At 41.9% G+C, this 20,636-nt stretch overlaps 1 protein-coding gene across 1 annotated transcript in view; it reads left to right on the forward strand.

Annotated features, from left to right (window-relative positions):
- CWF19L2 (CWF19 like cell cycle control factor 2) overlaps window positions 1–20,636 on the forward strand; it is a 75,939-nt gene that overhangs the window by 22,399 nt on the left and 32,904 nt on the right. The window contains exons 8-10 of the mRNA XM_083609057.1: window positions 2,698–3,500; window positions 8,570–8,666; window positions 9,530–9,622. Coding sequence (XP_083465183.1) covers window positions 2,698–3,500; window positions 8,570–8,666; window positions 9,530–9,622 — 993 coding nt within the window. The remainder of the gene's footprint in view (window positions 1–2,697; window positions 3,501–8,569; window positions 8,667–9,529; window positions 9,623–20,636) is intronic.

Below are 20,636 nucleotides of genomic sequence, written 5' to 3' on the forward strand. Positions count from 1 at the left end.
AATGCGGCAGCTAGACTGGTGACTGGGAGCGGCCACCGAGACCATATAACACTGGTCTTGAAAGACCTACATTGGCTCCCAGTACGTTTCCGAGCACAATTCAAAGTGTTGGTGCTGACCTTTAAAGCCCTAAACGGCCTCGGTCCAGTATATCTGAAGGAGCGTCTCCTCCCCCATCGTTCTGCCCGGACACTGAGGTCCAGCTCCGAGGGCCTTCTGGCGGTTCCCTCACTGCGAGAGGCCAGGTTACAGGGAACCAGGCAGAGGGCCTTCTCGGTAGTGGCGCCCGCCCTGTGGAACACCCTCCCATCAGATGTAAAAGCGATAAACAACTACCTGACATTCAGAAGACATCTGAAGGCAGCCCTGTTCAGGGAAGTTTTTAATATGTGACATTTTAGTGTATTTTTCTTCTTTGTTGGAAGCCGCCCAGAGTGGCTGGGGAAACCCAGCCAGATGGGCGGGGTACAAATAATAAATTATGATGATGATGATGATGATGATGATGATGATGATGATGAGGTGGCCAAAGTATTGGAGCCTCAGCTTCAGGATCTGTCCTTCCAGTGAGCACTCAGGGCTGATTTCCTTAAGAATGGATAGGTTTGATCTTCTTGCAGTCCATGGGACTCTCAAGAGTCTCCATAAAATATTAGTGCAGTGGAAAAACGTTGTTCCCTCGTAAAGCATCAATAAGTAAATTTACCTTGTCTCAAGCAAAAAAGAAGGAAAGAAAGAAAGGACCAATGCAATCCAATCTTCATTCATATGGTTTCAGTAGATATTGATGTAGATATAAAATTATAATTTATAATTGGTATAGGTCCAGTTCTATAAAAGTAAGTAAACACTTGGTTTGTGATAACATATAGTTTATGTTTGGTAGTGTTCACTTCATGGCTGCTGTCCAGCTGTGTGTGCATTAGTAGAGCTGCGCAAGTGTAGTCCTGTGCACAGAGTAGCCTATCTGTATTGGGCCACACATTTCCTCCAGTATCTCTAAATGGTTTCCAGTGTATCAAGATCAGTACATTGAAAACCAACACTTAGGGGGAAAATATTTACTTTCATTATTATCATTTTGTGTGCGGGTGTGTGGGTGTCTGCACATATGTGTGTTGTTGTATGCAATGTTTGGGAGGAAATAAGACGGCAAATAACAAATAAAGTATATATAGATGTATGTAATTTTTATTTTTTAATTATATTTAGTGGTAGTATGACTGTATTGTTTTTTTGTAACATAAAACCATTCAATAAGAATTATTAAAAAAAGAAAAAAAAAGAAAACAAACACTTAGAATTGAATCCAGTGCAGCACTAAGTAACCATCCCATTAGTGCAAGGATTTGTGCTTGTGCAGTGAGACTCCCCCACCCCCCCCCGCCCCAACACTCAGCCAGCTCGCCTGTGTCTGCCCAAATCTGCTTCTGAGGATTAGGCCAACTCTCATATTAGAGAAACAACCATATCTGGTGCTGGTGGGGTGGAATATAGGGAGTGGAAGTCCTATTGTGCAAGTGTACATCCTTTCAGTGATGGGACAATTACTTAGTGCTGTCTTGGATGCAAGTCTTAGCATTGTAGAGGCAGCTCACAGATATGGCTAGGAGTGATAGAGAGAATAAGGCTGTAATTCTGTGGCCTGAATCCAGACTTAGAATGGACCCATTGAAATTGGTGGGATGTAAGTCCTATTGATTTCAGCTGGGTTTTTTGTAAGCATAACAGAGTCTGGATTCAGCCCCATGGAGTTAGCTTTGGAATATCTCCTGTTAAAACCAGTGGGGCTTTTGAGTTTGGGATTAGAGGAAATGTGAATCGGCCAATAAAATAGTTTTTTTCTGGTACTGTATAATACAGCCTTCCCCAACCTGCTGCCCTCCAGATGTTTTGGACTACAACTCCCAGAAGGGCTAGCCAGCACAGCTGTTTCAGCTGGGGCTGATGGGAGTGCTAATTCCAGACACATGGAGGGCACAGATTTGGGAAAGGCTGGTATAATTGATGTAGTGTAGCCTAGACTCTCAAGACTCCATGTTTGGAGACTGTAATGCTTCTGAATACCAGCCACTGGAAATTGCAGGAGCCGTTTTTCAGAGGCATCTTGAGATGAGCCATTGGCCTGATTCTACAGGCTCTTCTTATGTTCTTATGACTTGGGTTAAAATGCCTGCTCAGCTATGAAGCTCACTGGGTGACCTACCTGTCCAATTTGCATGGGATTGTTGTGAATGGAGGGAGGGAATCTATGAGCTGCTTCAGGAAAGCATAGAATAACAAAGTAGGGAATGATATTACAGTGGTACCTCGGGTTAAGTACTTAATACGTTCCGGAGGTCCGTACTTAACCTGAAACTGTTCTTAACCTGAAGCACCACTTTAGCTAATGGGGCCTCCTGCTGCTGCCGCGCCATCGGAGCACGATTTCTGTTCTCATCCTGAAGCAAAGTTCTTAACCTGAAGCACTATTTCTGGGTTAGCGGAGTCTGTAACCTGAAGCATATGTAACCTGAAGCGTATGTAACCCGAGGTACCACTGTAATGTTCTTGGGATGTTAGCAGACTTATATAGCTTGTGTGTCCATTTCAAACATAGTTCTTTTAAGAATGGACCACGCTCTTTTCGTCATGCAGTTACGTTCTCAGTTGCTGCTTTATGCTAAAATGTCATATGCTTTCCCTTCTTTCTTGCAGTCAATGGAGCTATTTCAGTCGAGACTTGAAGAAGCTGAAAAAGCAGTAGCCCCCCAGAAAGCTTATTATAGGAGAGGCTGGCAGAAATGTAAATATTCAGGAAACGAATGTAGTACGAGACAGGAGGAGGAAAAAGGGGAGCAAGAGGAAAGCAGTATAGAAAAACGTGCAGTGAAAGAACGACTGGAGGAGAGATTTAATAAAGAATATTCTCCAGAACAGAGAAGTTTCAAGAGAGACAGACCAACAGAAGATAGAGAACCGAGGCATAGCAATAAAGTCTTTCCCTATAGAACTGCGAGGGAGTCTTATCAGATAAGAAATTATGATAAACCTTTTTCAAGCCCTTTCAAAGCTGCATTCTTGAAACCTAACGATGATGGGGACCAAGGCAGCAGGCTGCAGAGTCCTGCATCCCAGTTACTTACTCCTGGTTTGATGAGTCGTGGTTTCAGAAAGCCTGGCTATAGCGATGATGCTACCCCAAGATGGCGCAAAGCACAGCCCAAGGAAGAGGATACAAGAGCCACCCTGGATGAAAACCCACTAAAAACTGAAATGGCTGTTACCCATAGAGAGAAAGATTCAAGAAATAAACAGGAAGAGATACCAAAGGGTGCCGTTCCAAGATGGCGCAAAGCACAACCCAAGGAAGAAGAAGCAAGACCCACCCATGATGAAAACTTGTTAAATACTGAAATGGCTGTTGCCAGTAGGGAGGAAGATTCAAGAGAGAAACAGGAAGAGATCCCCAGAGGTGCTGTACCAAAAAAGGAGCCACCGGACAGCAGATCGTCTATCAGGTATTTAATTTAATTTAATTTTGTGGGAAGGTATTGACTATTTTTGCTTGAGGTTTACTTTTTAGGATTGCAACCTTTTCATTTCTGTTGATCATCACTTTTCTGCCTACATCCTGGTTAAGTACATGTCACGAGGCTTGTGTAATTTTAAAGAAAATAAACATTTTTTTAAAAAGCTGGTGCTCCAAATCAGCCTGGAAACAACTTCCCGTTTATCTGGAAGTCCTTCCCTCTAATTCATGGAGCTCTGTAGTTACTCAGTGGCAAGAGAAACATGCAGTGCATTTGCTCAGGGGAACTTTAATCTATTTTTCAAATTCTGTAAGTTGAGAGCTGGCCTCGAAAGCAAATGAAGCCTTGCAATTAAACAAAGGGGTGCCTGAAATTATGCTCTGTGTGCCTGGTGGGATTAGGCTTCCCTCTCGGCCCGCCTACCATCCACACATAGGTCAATATTTGTTGCAGGAACTATCACTATTATATACCACCCTTCATCCGATGATCACAGGGTGTCTTACAGTATAAAGCCTAAACTCATAAAGGTGCCTGGTTACTTGAATAGAAAGGATGGGGGAGAGGAAATGTCAAAGGGGGCACCGGAAATAATTCATTTAGTCCAACATGCCCCTGAAGAATCACTTGACTTAATCTGAATGGATTTAAACCACTAGCCTCTTAAGACATGTTCCAAGACTTGAAACACATTGGACTAAATCCTGTTCAGTGCTCTTTGGAGGTCTTTTCTGTCTCCTGCCCCCTGGTCCTTGGATAAAACATAAGAGATGTAAAACGTTTTAGGAGGCACAAAGCAAATATCGACGGTATGATGCTAGTGGGTGCTGTTCAGCTCTGAACTTTTTCTTTGGGAAAAATCCACAGAACCTTTTAAGTTAAAAAGCTATTAGCCTTGGTATAAACTTTATCTCTTAGTAGTATGTTGATTTCATTTGTATGCAGACAACATGCTTTTCTTTTCAACTTGGATGGCAATTGAGTGTGTCTGTACACTGCGAAATAGTTTTTTGTTTTTTTAGTATTCTGCCCAAGAGAAGGGATGTGGAGCAAAGTGTTTCTGATTCTTCAGGGTGAATGGCACTACCTAGAAGCGAAGTTGATGATACCACTTACTTGAAATACTTGGAAGACGGAAACACTTTGTGCTACATTTACGATGCACATTTAGACAAACCTGAGTTGAGTGGATTCACTTTCTAACCTCTTTCTCCCAAGCATTTGCATTTCCTGTACAAAGAACTTTTAAGTCTTGAGAAACACGAACTTTCTAGAATCATAGAATCTTAGAGTTGGAAGGGACCCCGAGGGTCATCTAGTCCAACCCCCTGCAATGCAGGAATCTCAGCTAAAGCATCCATGACAGATGGCCATCCAACCTCTGTTTAAAAACCTCCAAGGAAGAAGAGCCCACCACTTCTTATGGGAGTCTGTTCCACTGCTGAACAGCTCTTACTGTCAGAAAGTTTTGCAACTTGAAGCCATTGGTTCAAGTCCTACCCTCCAGAGCGGAAGAAAACAAGCATGCTCCCTCTTCCATGTGGCAGCCCTTAAGATATTTGAAGACAACTATCATACCTCCTCTCAGTCTCCTTTTTTCCAGGCTAAACATACACAGCTCCTTCAAGTGCTCCTCATAAGGCTTAGTTTCCAGACCCTTGATCATCTTGGTTGTCCTCCTCTGCACATGTTCCAGCTTGTCAACATCCTTCTTAAATTGTGGTGCCCAGCATTGGACACAGTATTCTAAGTGTGGTCTGACCAAAGCAGAATAGAGTGGTACTATTACTTCCAACCTAGACAGCATCTTAAAAAGTAGAGACATCACCTTGCCAACAAAGGTCCGTATAGTTAAAGCTATGGTTTTCCCAGTAGTGATGTATGGAAGTGAGAGCTGGACCATAAAGAAGGCTGATCGCCGAAGAATTGATGCTTTTGAATTATGGTGCTGGAGGAGACTCTTGAGAGTCCCATGGACTGCAAGAAGATCAAACCTCTCCATTCTGAAGGAAATCAGCCCTGAGTGCTCACTGGAAGGACAGATCGTGAAGCTGAGGCTCCAATACTTTGGCCACCTCATGAGAAGAGAAGACTCCCTGGAAAAGACCCTGATGTTGGGAAAGATGGAGGGCACAAGGAGAAGGGGACGACAGAGGACGAGATGGTTGGATAGTGTCTTCGAAGCTACAAACATGAGTCTGAACAAACTGCGGGAGGCAGTGGAAGACAGGAGTGCCTGGCGTGCTCTGGTCCATGGGGTCACGAAGAGTCGGACACGACTAAACGACTAAACAACAACAACAACATTACTTCCCTTGATCTGGACACTATACTTCTGTTGATACAGCTTAGAATTGCTGCTGCATCACACTGTTGACTCATCTTAAGCTTGTGGTCCACCAAAACCCCTAGATCCTTCTCACATGTACTATTGGTAAGCCAGGTGTCCTCCACCCTATATTTGTGCATTTGGTTCTTCCTGCCTAGGTGCAGAACCTTACATTTATCCCTATTGAAATTCATTTTGTTAGTTTGCGCCCAGTTCTCCAGTCTGTTAGAGACTGTTTTGAATTCTGATTCTGTCTTCTGTAGCATTAACTACCCCTCCCAGTTTGGTGTCATCTGCAAATTTAATGAGCATCCCTTCAATTCCTTCATCCAATTCATTTATAAAGACATCAAACAACAATGGGCCTATGACAACCCTGCGGCACCCCACTTGTCACTTTTCCCCAGGATGACGAGGGACCATTTATGACTACTCTTTGGGTTTGGTCAGTCAACCAGCTACAAATCCACCTAACAGTTACCTCTTTCAACCCACATTTTATCAGCTTCCTCGTGAGAATATCATGGGGGACTTTGTCAAAAATCTTACTGAAATCAAGATATACTATGGCCACAGCATTTCCCTGATCCACCAAGTTTGTAATTCCATCAAAAAAATAAATCAGATTGGTCTGGCATGACTTATTTTTGAGAGACTCATGCTGGGTCTTAGTAATCACAGCATCTTTTTCTAAATGCTCACAGACCAACTGTTGGATTATCTGTTCTAGGACCTTCCCTGGTATCGATGTCAAGCTCACCGGTCGCTAGTTACCTGGGTTTTCCTTTCCCCCATTTTTGAAGATGGGGACAACATTTGCCCGCCTCCAGTCTGTAGGGACCTCACCTGTTCTCCAAGAATTATCAAAGATAATAGACAAAGGCTCTGGAATTTCATCTGCAAGCTCCTTTATTACCCTTGGATACAGCTCATCAGGCCCTGGAGATTTCAATTCATTTAAAGTAGCTAGATGTTCCCTTACTATCTCTTTTCTTATCTTGGGCTGCAGCTCCCTCCTTACATCATTTAGTCTTCTGTCCTAGCTCCTCTGGCCTCCTCCTCCCAGAATCAGTGCCCAAGGTTGAAAGCATGGAAGCAATTTTGCAACTCTAATGAAAAAGTGTGTTTTGTGACTGTCTTACTTCTGTGCATCACATTCCTCCAGGGGTTAGACTCTTGGAATGGGAGATCTTTCTCCACCTTGGGAGCACCCCATCTATCTTGGTGCTCAATCTCAGTCAACTCAGTTGTATCAAGTAACTCTGCATGTTGTCCTGGTCCTTGAGGTGTGGCTAGGCGGGACTCAAGTTGCTGCACCTTCACTTCCAGCAAGACAACCAGCTTGCACTTGCTACAAGTGTACTGTTGCTTGTTCTCTGGCAGAAGGACAAACATGGCACAAGTGTTACAGGTCACTGCAGCAGCTCCCTCACCCTCCATGTTTCTGGTCCTATGCACACCAAGAGACAGAACTCTTGGCCTCTCCCGCTAAACGCCCTTGCAAACGCCCCAGATTGCGAGGTCTGTTTGCGAGCTCCCAGGATCTGCACTGAGCAAAGTTTGCTGCTGGTTGCTAACTCCTCCCTTAGCCTGGGAGTTAGGAGTACAACTTGCAATGTATTGGGTAGCCCACTAGAAATGCATTGGATTTGGCCTCGAGGCGTTGGCAAAAATGATGTGTCCTTGCTTAAATTTAATTACAGAATTAAGTTTAAGGTGCTACCCAGTAGACTTTTTCATGTGCTATTTTGAGGCTAGGGCAAGGAGAAGGTTATAATACAGTGGAAATAAAAGGCACGGTTAAAAAAATATCAAGCCACAGTAGAGCCATTAACTAGAGCCAGTTAGCAATTCTTCTAAAGAAAGAATTTCTTTAGTCTCAAATAGCTGTGGAATTGTAATTGAAGGGGTCGGATTTGGAAGAGAACCCCTAAAGATGTTTCTCCCATGACTTGGAGCTACTAAAATGTGCATTAAATGTTCTCATTAAGTTCATCTTTGAACAAAGTAGCCTCTCTTTATAACGAGGAGGAGAGACAAATATTGATTCAGTTGTCTTTAAGTTTCAATTAAATATTTAGAAGCCTTAATTAGCTCCCCATTAATTTTCTTCTTAAAGCTGCTTTCATCTTTATGAAGTCCTGCAGCCAAAAACATTAAGAAAAGGGTAGTGGCGTGGGGGGAATGGGAAGAAAAAGTCATGAGCTTGGTGCTCTAATGTGTGCAGATATCAACCACACATGTTTCTGTAATACTACAAGAGTATAAAAATCTGATACAGTAACACATCGCACAATGATTACTTTTTTAATGAATTGTGATAAGGGAGTGGCTTACATTGTTAAGGGCTTATAAAATCCACTTGTTTTCTAAATAATGTTTTACATCTGGAGAAGCAGTTCTTTCTAAACTTGAATAAAATACCAAGTCAGAACTGCTTTACTAGGAGATGACTCATTTACTTTGTGATTCTTCACTGCTGTCATGGGTCTAACAGATATTTAGCAGATACTTTCTTACCAATTAATTTACAGAATTTTACGATAGCATTGTAAACAAATAAAGATCAACGATGTAGGTATAGTAATAGAAGAAAAGCAAAGTTACTTTGTCTATAACAACATTCTCAACTTTGCATCGGCCCTAGTGAATGGGGGTGCATGTGTTGATTATGTTTTCTCTATTTCTCCTCTTCTGTATGCTGAATGGCTTATGTGTGTTTGACCAGGTCTGTTTCAGAGGATGAAAAGCCCCAAATTCTTAGTGATGAGGAGATGAACAAATTAGGAGCCAAGATTGTAAAAGCAGAATTGATGGGAAACAAGGTATGTAGAACAAGAGTATTGAGTGTGCTTAATGTATTGCTTAATGTATGTTCAGACTGAAGTGCTGAGAGTTGAAACGTGTACTAATAAAGAGAGATCTTTGTTCAAAGGATCTGGGAGCCCCGAAGCCATCAGATAATTAAGGCAATTTACCAAAATGTACATTTAATTCCTTCAATGGGTTTCACTGATTTGCCTTTGATACACATAGCAGCCAGAAGTGAAAGCTCTTGATGCTTGTAATAATAATAATAATTTATTATTTATACCCCGCCCATCTGGCTGGGCTTCACCAGCCATTTTGGGGGGCTTCCAAAAAAAAACATTAAAATACTATAATACATCAAACATTAAAAGCTTCCCTAAACAGGGCTGCCTTCAGATGTCTTCTAAAAGTCTGGTAGTTGTTGTTCTCTTTGACATCTGGTGGGAGGGCGTTCCACAGGGAAGGCGCCACTACCGAGAAGGCCCTCTGCCTGGTTTCCTGTAACTTGGCTTCTTGCAGGGAGGGAACCGCCAGAAGGCCCTTGGTGCTGGACCTCAGTGTCCGGGTAGAACGATGGGGGTGAAGACGCTCCTTCAGATATACTGGACCAAGGCTGTTTAGGGATTTAAAGGTCAGCACCAACACTTTGAATTGTGCTCAGAAACGTACTGGGAGCCAATGTAGGTCTTTCAAGACCAGTGTTATGTGGTCTCTGCGGCCGCTCCCAGTGACCAGTCTAGCTGCCGCTTGTAGTAAGGATTGTTGACTACTGTAAGGTGTTTCTTGAAAAGTGGCATATACAAAAATGAAAATCTGTATATGATGCATTTGGTATTGATAGTGAAACAAAATTCAACAATATTTGTTCACTTTAAAGGATTTAGCAGGAAAACTTCAGACCCAGCTTGACAATGCACGCAGGCTGAAAGAAAGCGGAGCACAGACTCAAGCTAGAAAGTTTGAGAAGGAGGTAAGGAAACCATGTGCTGTATGTGTTTTGGAGTCTGGAACAAAAGCAGCAGTGACAGAATTGCAGCACCTAGAGCTGTGGTGTCGTCGAATATGGTTTGTTAGCGTTGGCAGAGAGTACCTACAAAACAATCAGGAACCAGTGCTGTGTGCTAAAATATTATCTTCTGTAGGGAAGCTGTGAAAATCTTTCTTAAGACAAAGTTGAGCACAGCAAATGTTCAACTAAGTTTATACATTCAGTGGAGAAGGGATGTGGCTCAGCGGTAGAGTCTTCTTTGCATACCAAAGGTCCCAGGTTCAATCCCTGGCATCTCCAGGTAGGGCTGGGAAAGGCTTCCTCTCCAAAACCCTGGGGAACCATTGCCAGTCAGTGTAGACAATGGACCCAAGAATCTGAATTGGTATACTATACTCCTAATCTGCATGAGTGTTTGCATATCTTGTACATTTGGGGATAAATGCTGCTGCTGCTACTATGCCATTAGTGTATATGGAGCTCCACAGAGTAGCATAAGCCAAAGACAAGTTCCTGTCTGAGGAGCTTACAGTTGAAATGTAGGCAGTGGTGGGAAGGAAGAGGTAGGATAATGAAGCGAAGGACGAATGTGAGCAAGTAGGTTTCACATACTTAGGCTTCATGCCAGCTGATGAGGAGGACTAAGCCAAAAGGCCTTAGCTAAATAAGTGGCTTTTATCCTGAAGTCTGAAGGAGGAGAGATAGAGAGGTAGCACCACCTTAGTATTATGAGTTCAAGGAGACCAATTTCTCTCTGAGAATCTGAGAGATTTGTGGCTTACGGCCTGGATACAAAGAGCTACACTAGTAATACAGTCGTTGACTCCTCCACTCTCTGATGCCTTGCTTTGCAGCCTCATTTTTAAAAATTTACTTTTGTCTTTTATAATTGCTGTGTGTCAAATTTTCTTTAGAACAAGATTTGTAACTATCTGAAGTTAATTTGAGGATTCGAATGTTAAGTCAGGGAGCGTAATTCAACCTCTTTGGTATCGCTGGATATTTGTGCAACATTGTGATTCGTAATTAACAGTTCACAAACTTGGGCATTTATAATTAGCAAAAATCTTTCTTTGTCCCAGTTCTGTTACACGAATGCTTAACTAACGCCAGTGTTAAGTAAATTAGGGATAATCTTAGGGAAAATGCATTTTTCTCCTTCTCCTATAAGCATTAAGGCCTGGAGATTGCATCTGGCTGGCAGGTTGCTTATCTCAGTATCCAGAGCTCAATCTGATGACCCCTGGATGCATCCCCAGGGAATGGTGATATTCTGCAACAGCCCTGGCCTACTGGCTCTCTGTTTAATAGCAAACATTCATCCCACGTCCCATTTAAAACCACCGCTATCTTGATTTTTTTCAATTGTGGCATATTGTGGTCTTTGGTTAGGAAGAGCTGTAGGCTGATGATACATGTAGTGGAATTAATAATATTCTACAGTGCTTCCATTATTTCAGTAGTCATAGAGATGGATCAAGTCTTGCGTTGGAGAGGAGTGATTGTATCAGGCTTGATTAATTTGTTTATATGCTCAGCTATGATATGTTTGTTTTAATAAAGATACTTGATAGAGGAGTGTGATCCACGGTTTGTAATAGCTCTTTCTCATTCTTTGTCCCCAACATTCTTCTTGTTGTTGTCGTTTAGTCATGTCCGCCTCTTTGTGACCCCATGGACCAGAGCACGCCAGGCACTCCTGTCTTCCACTGCCTCCTGCGGTTTGGTCAAACTCATGCTGGTAGCTTTGAGGACACTGTCCAACCATCTCGTCCTCTGTCGTCCCCTTCTCCTCGTGCCCTCCATCTTTCCCAACATCAGGGTCTTTTCCAGGGAGTCTTCTCATGAGGTGGCCAAAGTATTGGAGCCTCAGCTTCAGGATCTGTCCTTCCAGTGAGCACTCAGGGCTGATTTCCTTAAGAATGGATAGGTTTGATCTTCTTGCAGTCCATGGGACTCTCAAGAGTCTCCTCCAGCACCATAATTCAAAAGCATCAATTCTTCGGCGACCAGCCTTCTTTATGGTCCAGCTCTCACTTCCATACATCACTACTGGGAAAACCATAGCTTTAACTATACGGACCTTTGTTGGCAAGGTGGTGTCTCTGCTTTTTAAGATGCTGTCTAGGTTCCAAACGTGATCCACCTGGAGCAGGAACTGGCAAGCCACTCCAGTATCCCTGCCAAGAAAATTCAATGGACAAAGACAACATGCTTCTTAGAAGTGCACTATTTGGTTGACATAATTTTTTTCAAAGGAGTTTTAACCTTCCCACCTCCAAAGATTTCAGTTAGTTTTATGGTAGATTAAGCTTTTAAATACTTCTCTGTATTGGTAAGGTGCCTAAGCTTTTCCTTGTTACGATGTTCCCTGTCAAAAGTAAGCATTTTAAAATTGTTGAATCTTCAAAGAAGCATTAGGAATGCAAGCAAACTGAACTAAATAAATGTCCATGGGTAAGCTAGAAGGAAAAATTAATTGGCAATCTAGGACACCTTGATCAAATTTCCTGCATTCACACCTCTATAAAGTATGTCAGTATCTGACATCAACCTAAACTTCACATTGTAGACCTGTAATCATAAATCAACATCCTGGTTTCAGTGTTGTTAGCTCAAGAGCATTAAGGCAAGAAATACTAATTTTGCTTTCAAGACTGCTGGATCGACTGGAATTCATTTGTTATGCAAAAGTTCTCCTTAGGATTACACATAAATGCACACATGCAAAAAATCAAATTAGTTAAATAAAAGTCCAAAAGTAGCTTTTGACCTCCCAAGTCTACACAGTTATAATACAGAAATCCCTGTGACAATTCTTCTGTGGTTTTTTTAAAGCTGGCTACTTCGGTGATGTATAGTTTTAAACAGCCAGTCTTTCCTTTTATTTTTGGCATTCAAATAACAAAAGCAAATCTCTTTACTCCAATGTGATTGTTTCAGATAGTTCCTTAATAATGATGCATGAGCCGTAAGAAGGAAATTAACTGAATGCAAACCAAAAACAGAATTTCCGGTAAAGTTTCCTTGGAATCCTTAAGAGAATATTTATTTATTTTCCCCATTTTTGTTTTAAAATATATGCTTATTTGGAAGTAAGAACACTCAGAGCTTGCAGTAGCTGCTCCAGAGTGTATTTGCTCTGAGATCTTAACAGGATTAGTAATTCGACTATGGCATTGACAGTTTTGTAAAATTCTGGGTATGTTTTGAAAGTTGATTGTACACAAGAAGTATTTGAAATTTACCTTCAAGACTGAAATCATCTGCTTCCCCTTGAGCATGGTACCAAATTGAAAAATCAGCTTAATGCAGATTTGTGGTGTTCCAAGGCTGAATTACACTTTCAAAATTTCTGTTGATTGTTCTCTCTTTCCCGATGAATCTGTGCAGTTCTCCTCTTCTTTAGGGACCACTGTAGATGTAATGATTTGAGCATTACCTCCCTGGAATGAATTCACTTCCTCCCACGTTAAGAGAAGCTAAGGGACAGGCTGCCACACACATTAATCACAGTTAATTAAAATGCAGTTCTATGCACGCTTTCAATAATAGTTCTCATTGAATCCAGTAGGGCTTACTTGGTAAATATGCATAGGCTTGACTAGTTAACCAGCTTCAAATGCCGGTTAATTTGGGGGACTTGGTTAGATTTAACCAGTGCTATTTTTCTAGAAAAAGAGGCGCTGGTACTCACCATGAACACCTCCCTTGTTCTCTTAGAATGGCAATGGTGCCCACCTGAGAGGTGCCGGAACTGAGTTCCTGTGAGTTCCTTCTGAAAAAAGCCCTGGATTTAACACTGGTTAATGTAACCCTTTGCATTGTCTAACTGGGTGGGGTGGAGGGAATTTGGGGAGGGAGCATGCAGTCCTGCAGCACCCTCCTAATTTTTTAAATATGCTGATAAGAGCCTTCCTTCTTACGTCTGCAACAGCCCTAAATGTCCTTTGTGCCTCCCTGAGCAGTTAAACTTCTGCCTCTTCTACTTTTAGAAGCTACTAATGCAGCAAAAATAATAATGAGCATGTCCCATCCCCCCCACCGCTGCCCCAATTCATGCTCATGTTGTCAAGGACAATGTCACTTTGTGAAACATGGACATTTAATTTCAAGACACAATAAATGACTTCCTCCAGGCTAAGGCCGGAACCAACAACAGAAGACGCAACTTTTATAGCTAAATGGGGCACAGGTTCTGATCCAAATAATGCTGTAATTAGTGTGGTTTTATATTCAATATCCTGTTGACGTTGGAAGGAAATGACAGGAGCAATTACAAAATTAAACATCCTAGAAGGTGCACAAAGTTGATACAGGCACTGTAATAGAGGCTTGGGTTAAATACACAGCACAAACTGAAAAAGTCAAGCTGTCGAGTAGAGGCATAGAAAGCTTGCTTAAAATGGAAGAAGCAAAAGCAGGTGAGCTGTGCCTGCAAGCATGACAAAATGCATAATAAGGCAGGCAAACTCTAAAATTTGACAAGTGACATGTCAGAGATATACTAGTAAGAATACAGTTCGTTTTATGAATCTGCCAGAGACTTCTGGGGACTAAGCCATCTTAGGAAAAGATAAAATACATCATATATATTTGTACTGCGGCAGAGAATACGCTGTTCAGGATCTTCATAGCAACAATGTGTTCTTATTGCAGACATTAACAAGAAAAATTTATGCCAGAGATTTTATTATAGGTGATTAAATCTTGAATGTTTTTCAGAAATTGCACCACAAGTATAAGAAACGACATTGTGAACAGTTTGTCAGTAGTACTGGTAGTTAATGGCAGAGGCAAAATTGGTCAGATTCTCTTTCTTTCCATGTCTCTAAATTTTGGGTTGCTTTTAGACAGTCCCTTCTTGTAGTTGTGCCTGCTTTCAGTCAATCCCTAATATTCATTGAAGAGTCCTGGGCTAGGAGGAGGAGAGCCTCTAGAATTGCAGGTTCTGTGCCACATGGACTGTCAGCCAGCTCTTTTATGAACTTACCCGGTCAAGATTATTGTCCGAACCTATGCTCAGAATAATGCCAGCACCTTCACAGGTGAGATGGATAGAGACAAGACAGGGCCTTTCAGGACATAAAGCACCATCATGGAACTTTCTGCCAGATCTCTAGACTCAGTTGGCATAGGCAACCAATAACATCGTTCGTTTTAATAGGGCTTGCTGCAGCTGTTTTCGTCGACATGTTGGTTGACTTTAATCTGCTTAATTTTGTTGCATTTTCATATTTGTGTTTTTTATGTTGGGAATCTTTGAAGCCGAGAGGCAGGATGCCAATATTTTACATAGGTAATATGGTTGAAAGGAGAGATTATTATAATGCCATTTTTACTCCTCTCTGGAGGCACTTCTTGAAACTATGGGTTGTATGCAAAACAATGTCAGTGGGGTTCCCCTGGTGCAGCAGCACTTACGTTTCCTCTTCTCCCCCTGCTTGCCCCCCAAACTTTCTCCAGTGGGTTCCCCATCCCCCCATCTGATCTTAAGGGTATGTTAGGGACTGCAATGGAGAGGAGAGGAGGGAAAAGGTCTTTTCCATTAGTGAAAGTCTCTTCCCTTTGAGGTTGTTCTCACCCCTCCTGGCCTTCCAGTGCTGTGTGTAAACTTCTCTTTTTAGTTGTCTCAAATGGATTTTGTTTGTTTTGCTTGTTTTGCTGCTGTCTGTTCACCTGCTATTGTTTGCCTCTCTGCTGTTTTAGCCATTTTTTAACACCATATTTTATTTTTTTCCTAGCTGTTTTGGATATTTGTTTTGAACATGAACGTAAGACTTAAGGGGTTTGAAATAAAGATAGTTTGGATGTGCTCAAGAGCTTAAGCATATCCAGTGGAATTTTTATTATTGTATTGTATTGTACAGCATTGTATTGTATTTTTCCTGGTAGATCTCTTCCCTCTGCCCTGCCCCTGTTGTATGGCATGCTGCTTTTAAGACTATCCTAAAAGAGGTTTTTTTTAGGGATACGGGTGGTGCTGTGGTCTAAACCACAAGTCTAGGGCTTGCCGATCAGAAGGTCGGCGGTTCAAATCCCCGCAATGGGGTGAGCTCCCATTGCTCGGTCCCTGCTCCTGCCAACCTAGCAGCTCGAAAGCACATCAAAGTGCAAGTAGATAAATAGGTACTGCTCTGACGGGAAGGTAAACGGCGTTTCTGTGCACCGCTCTGGTTCGCCAGAAGCGGCTTAGTCATGCTGGCCACATGACCCAGAAGCTGTATGCCGGCTTCCTCGGCCAATAAAGCGAGATGAGCGCCGCAACCCCAGAGTCGGCCACGACTGGACCTAACGGTCGGGGTCCCTTTACCTTTACCTTTAAAAGAGGTTTGATATACACCATGGGACATTGCTGGGAGAATAATAGCCCAAAGTTCCCTTGGGCATGTGAAGCAAGTCAGAGGGTTCTTTGGATCCTGACTGCACTTGAAATATAACAGCATGATGTGCTAAGCCGTGACACTCTGCCTTCAACATTTCTTGAGAAGTAGGAGTGGAATTCGCCCAATAACCCCATCAGTGAAGGCCTTTGCAAAGACTTCTGCTTGGGCAGTGGGCATTTATTGCTCTCCTGCCACTGCACCCTCCCAAACTGGTTCTGGACAGGGTCAGGGGAACCCCCAGAACAGCACTGGGGGAGAGGAGGGGTTCTCATTCCATCTGTCAGGCTTCAAGGCTTGTGCAGACAGAACATTCATCGAAGCACAAAGTTCAGTCCCCCCCTAGGTTTTTTAACCACTTTAATCAAAGATAAATTGGAAACATTTCTAAATATTATACCCAGGAAAATAGTATTGTTTGTCAGAACTAATGAGATTTTGCATCCTTGGGGTTTAGTAATGAGATAAGTGCATGTAATGCAGGCAGCCTCCTACAGAAACTTGGATGATAGCATGCATTTAATAACAGATGGGTTGTGGCCTGAATACCCAGTTGCAAATGTTTTCCAACTCATAATTTTTAATACCTGCCAGTTCTTTTGCTTGAATTTTTCAACTGAAAAATGCATTTCTCCCCCGAAGACCTTTAGTTAGATTACATTTGCTTTCCACACTGCTATTTGGTTCTCTTATTTATGCAGAGTGAGCTTAAAGAATGTGCATTTACGAAAACCAGAAATAATTGTCAGCTACAACGCGAGTTGCTCAGCTAAGTGATCTGTACCAAGGACAAGATAAGACAGATAAAACTCGCCTCCAGAAAATACATCAGCCAGCCATTCAAGAAGAACAGTCTTGTTTCTTAGTTAAGCAACACATTTGGTGAATTACCACTGTGTTTGTGCACATACAGATTTTTCACTAACGTTTATTTGGGTTTTTTTAAGGGCAGTATTAGGGGAAGAACAATACTTTTCTTTTAGAAAATGAGAAGAGAAGGGGCGTAGACACAGCATCAGTTTCTGTTTTATGCTGCCACTATTAGAAGCAGATGGCTTGTAATGTTTGGCTTCTGATAGCTGTATTTTTTGTTTATTTGGCACCTCTCTGCGTCGGGGGCTTTGCTTCCCTCTGATCTGCAGGCAGCCTAATTTGCCTAGCATTGGCTGAGGCCAATACAACCATTTATTTAAAAAGCTCACTTACCTGTGAGTAAGCCCCACTCAGCTCAGTGACACTTATGTAGGATTAAACATATACATGGACGTGATCAGTTAGATTATAAGCCTGCTATCTTTCAAAAAGTGAGAGCAGGCTAAGTGTGAAATAAAAAATTACCAACAACACATAGTTCATGAATATTATAGAGTGGTAGAACTAGAAACTCACTGTTAGGTGCTCTTTAAGGTTTTAGTTTTCTGTAGCTCAGAAAACTCCATAGAGTTGCAAGTTAAGCTATGGAAGAAGTCAGTTGCTGGTATCTAGAAATGGGTTGCTTCGCTAATCATTCTCAAAACTGATTTTGACTACAGCAGTAAATTTGGGGGTTTTTTTGCGGGGGGGGGGGGGGGCTGAACATCTCCAAGGAGCCTGAGTTGATCACAGCCAATATTGGAAGCCTCCAACCCACACTGCCTTTCTCTTCTGGGGCTCCTAAAAAGATTAAGGGCTGCCCTAGACATTATATTAAATGCAATGAAAGGCTTAATTCTCCCATTCGTCACAGTCCTCACCACCTCTTGGCTGTTACTTAGAAGGACAAAACTAGACACATTAAATTAAATCACATGTTAAATATCATGCCAGCTTTAGACCTAAGAACTGCCTACCTTCAGAGTATATATATTTCACAGTTACTGCATGAGTCACTGTTCTGAGCATGCTTCCTAAGTGGAAGGTGTTAAGTTCAGAGTTCATGTAGAAAAGCAGAGAGCAGCATCTGCCCTTGTGTCCTGCAAATCTGTATTGGGAATGATTCCGCCATTTAAATCTTACTTGATGCACAGAGACTGCTGAATTATCTGATCCCAGTGGAGGTTGATTGGAAAGAGGGCAAGGCCAGGGCAGTGAGTCATGCAGGGATGTAGTAGGCAATCTTCTCTGGGTGTGTGGTTCTTCAGTTTTACAGGCTTACAGCCTTATTTAACCATATGACAGGTTGGCTGTGTTGCAGTGAACAAAAGCAAAATGTCGTAGAACACTATTACATTTTATGAACCACAGGAAGGGCTTGTTCAAGAGTGTGGTTCCTAGACAATAATATCATACTACTCTTGAAAATAATTGTAAAGTCTTAAAAAGTTATTAAAGTAGATGATTTCCACAGTATTACTTTTTGGTTTTGTACAGAAGCTCTGAGCAAAACTTTAGTGTGTTCATCCTGTCTAAATGAGCACCATTAAATTTGGCAGGTTGAACGCTCATAACCCAAAATTAGATTATTTCATAAAAGGCATCAGTTTTTCACTGCTCGTTTCCCTCATTTCAGAGAGCGCAAATATTTGAGGGCTACAAAACCATGTGCGGCCCATTTTCAAAATCTAAACTATATGTTAACTAAACATTAATTTGGTACATCCCTGTTTCTGTGTTGATAAAATTAGAGATGCTTGAGTTTTGAAAATCCATTAAGAAGGAAGCTCATCAGTATAACAGTATGTGTAATTGGTGTTCTAAGGTTCATTAGTCAATAGTCTCCAAAACGTAAGGAAAACACTTTCATGAAACTAATTACACAGTTTAAGATGAGTAATTAAGCTATATTCCTTAGATGAAGATGTTTGGCTTTTAGCCAATGCATCTGGGGTGTGTGGAAGTTCTTTCAATTAACTGCACAGTTTGTAATATGTGCATATTTAAGTACATTTAGCTGATGGGAGCCTGGCAGCTGAGGTTGCCTATCTGGGTAGCAACTACTCCTGTTCTCTTTCATCATTCAGACATTTGGTCTTGATGCTGTTGATATTACTATTATTACTGGATTTACATCTTTGGCCATAAATGTTTTATGTTCTTTCGGATGGCGATTACTATTGACTTCCCCTCTACTTCTTTAACTGACGGCTAGATTGTTAATTGTGCTATTTCAGATTTTGTAAGTTTCTCGAAGGCTGTAGAAATCTTTTCTACAAAATGTCTGGCCTAAGGAAAGACTTCAGTGCCTAGTGGTAATTCCTACTCACCAAATGAACCCAGACCAGCAACTATTTCTAAGGCTGCTTTTGAAGTAGGATGGTGTCCCAGAATGCAGAGTTTTGGTCAAGCGGTTCAGACACCATAGATTTGCTTGAGAAAAAGAGAGAAGGGCTTAAACTAAACCAACAAATGTGAAAAGTAGCTTAAGTTAGTGGAATTGCTGTAGCTGCAATGCCAACCAGAGGTTGTAAAGCTAGTACTGAGATCCTAGACTATTTTTGCCACAACCTGACTGACTGCAGATATCATTGATAAAGACCGGTAGTTACCCATTTATAAGCATGAAACTGTCTAATTTATTTATTTATAAATTTTATCTGTAAGCTGCCATGAGTCCCTGTCTGGTTAAAAAGGTGGGGAATATAAATAAGTATGTAATAATAAACGTATTTATAAATGCTAAATCACAAAACATATTGAAGTGGCTCACAACATTATAATGATAACCGTAGGCCTGCAGAGGCCTGGCAGAATAAAAAAGATTTTGAATAGGCATTTAGATGTTGGCACAGAAGGCGCCTACTGATCAGCAAAAGTTGCCCTGTAGTCTCAGCCCATAGCAGGAATGGTCCAGCTAGTCACGATCAGGCTCTTTGTAGGGATTGTAGAGGGGAGAGACTTTTCAGGAGGGAGGGAAGATAAAAGAAACCACCTTTTCACCTCTCTGCAATATTCCACAAGTATTCTACATAGTGCAAAAGTGTATGTGTTTATATTTTGCTCCTCTCAGAAATGTTTTATTTCTGTATAGCTTGGCGGGGAGTATTCTGGAGAGTGGGAAAAGGAAAAGGTACCCCTTTCCCATCTCCTCCATTATATATCTTCCACTTAAAGTACAGGTAGGGGAAGCCTTTTTTAAAATAAAAACAACTCCCAGTGGCACATATTCCTCTCACAACTCTGTGAATCTCATCCCTATTTCCAGGACACAGTGAGTTGCAGGGGGCTCAGAGCAGGCCCCCTCTTTTTCCAGCAAACGGTCAACATTCATATTTTCTGGAAGTAAGTGACCATAGATCTTCCTGGTACCCTATGTTTGGGTGTCCCTGCTTTGCTTACAAATTGAGAGGCACGGAATTACTCAAGTTAGTTATTAATGGGAGTCGTTTAGCTAAATCTTTGAACAGAAGTTGTGCATTTTGTTTTAAGATTTAGTCTCTATCTAAACGTTATATGGGATGTGGGTGGCACTGTGGGTTAAACCACAGAGCCTAGGACTTTCCAATCAGAAGGTTGGCGGTTCAAATCCCCGCGACAGGGTGAGCTCCCGTTGCTTGGTCCCTGCTCCTGCAAACCTAGCAGTTCAAAAGCACATCAAAGTGCAAGTAGATAAATAGGTACTGCTCTGATGGGAAGGTAAATGGCGTTTCCATGCGCTGCTCTGGTTCGCCAGAAGCGGCTTAGTCATGCTGGCCACA

This window comes from Podarcis filfolensis, assembly GCF_964270895.1.
Source record: "Podarcis filfolensis genome assembly, chromosome: 4".
NCBI classification, from domain to species: Eukaryota; Metazoa; Chordata; class Lepidosauria; order Squamata; family Lacertidae; genus Podarcis; species Podarcis filfolensis.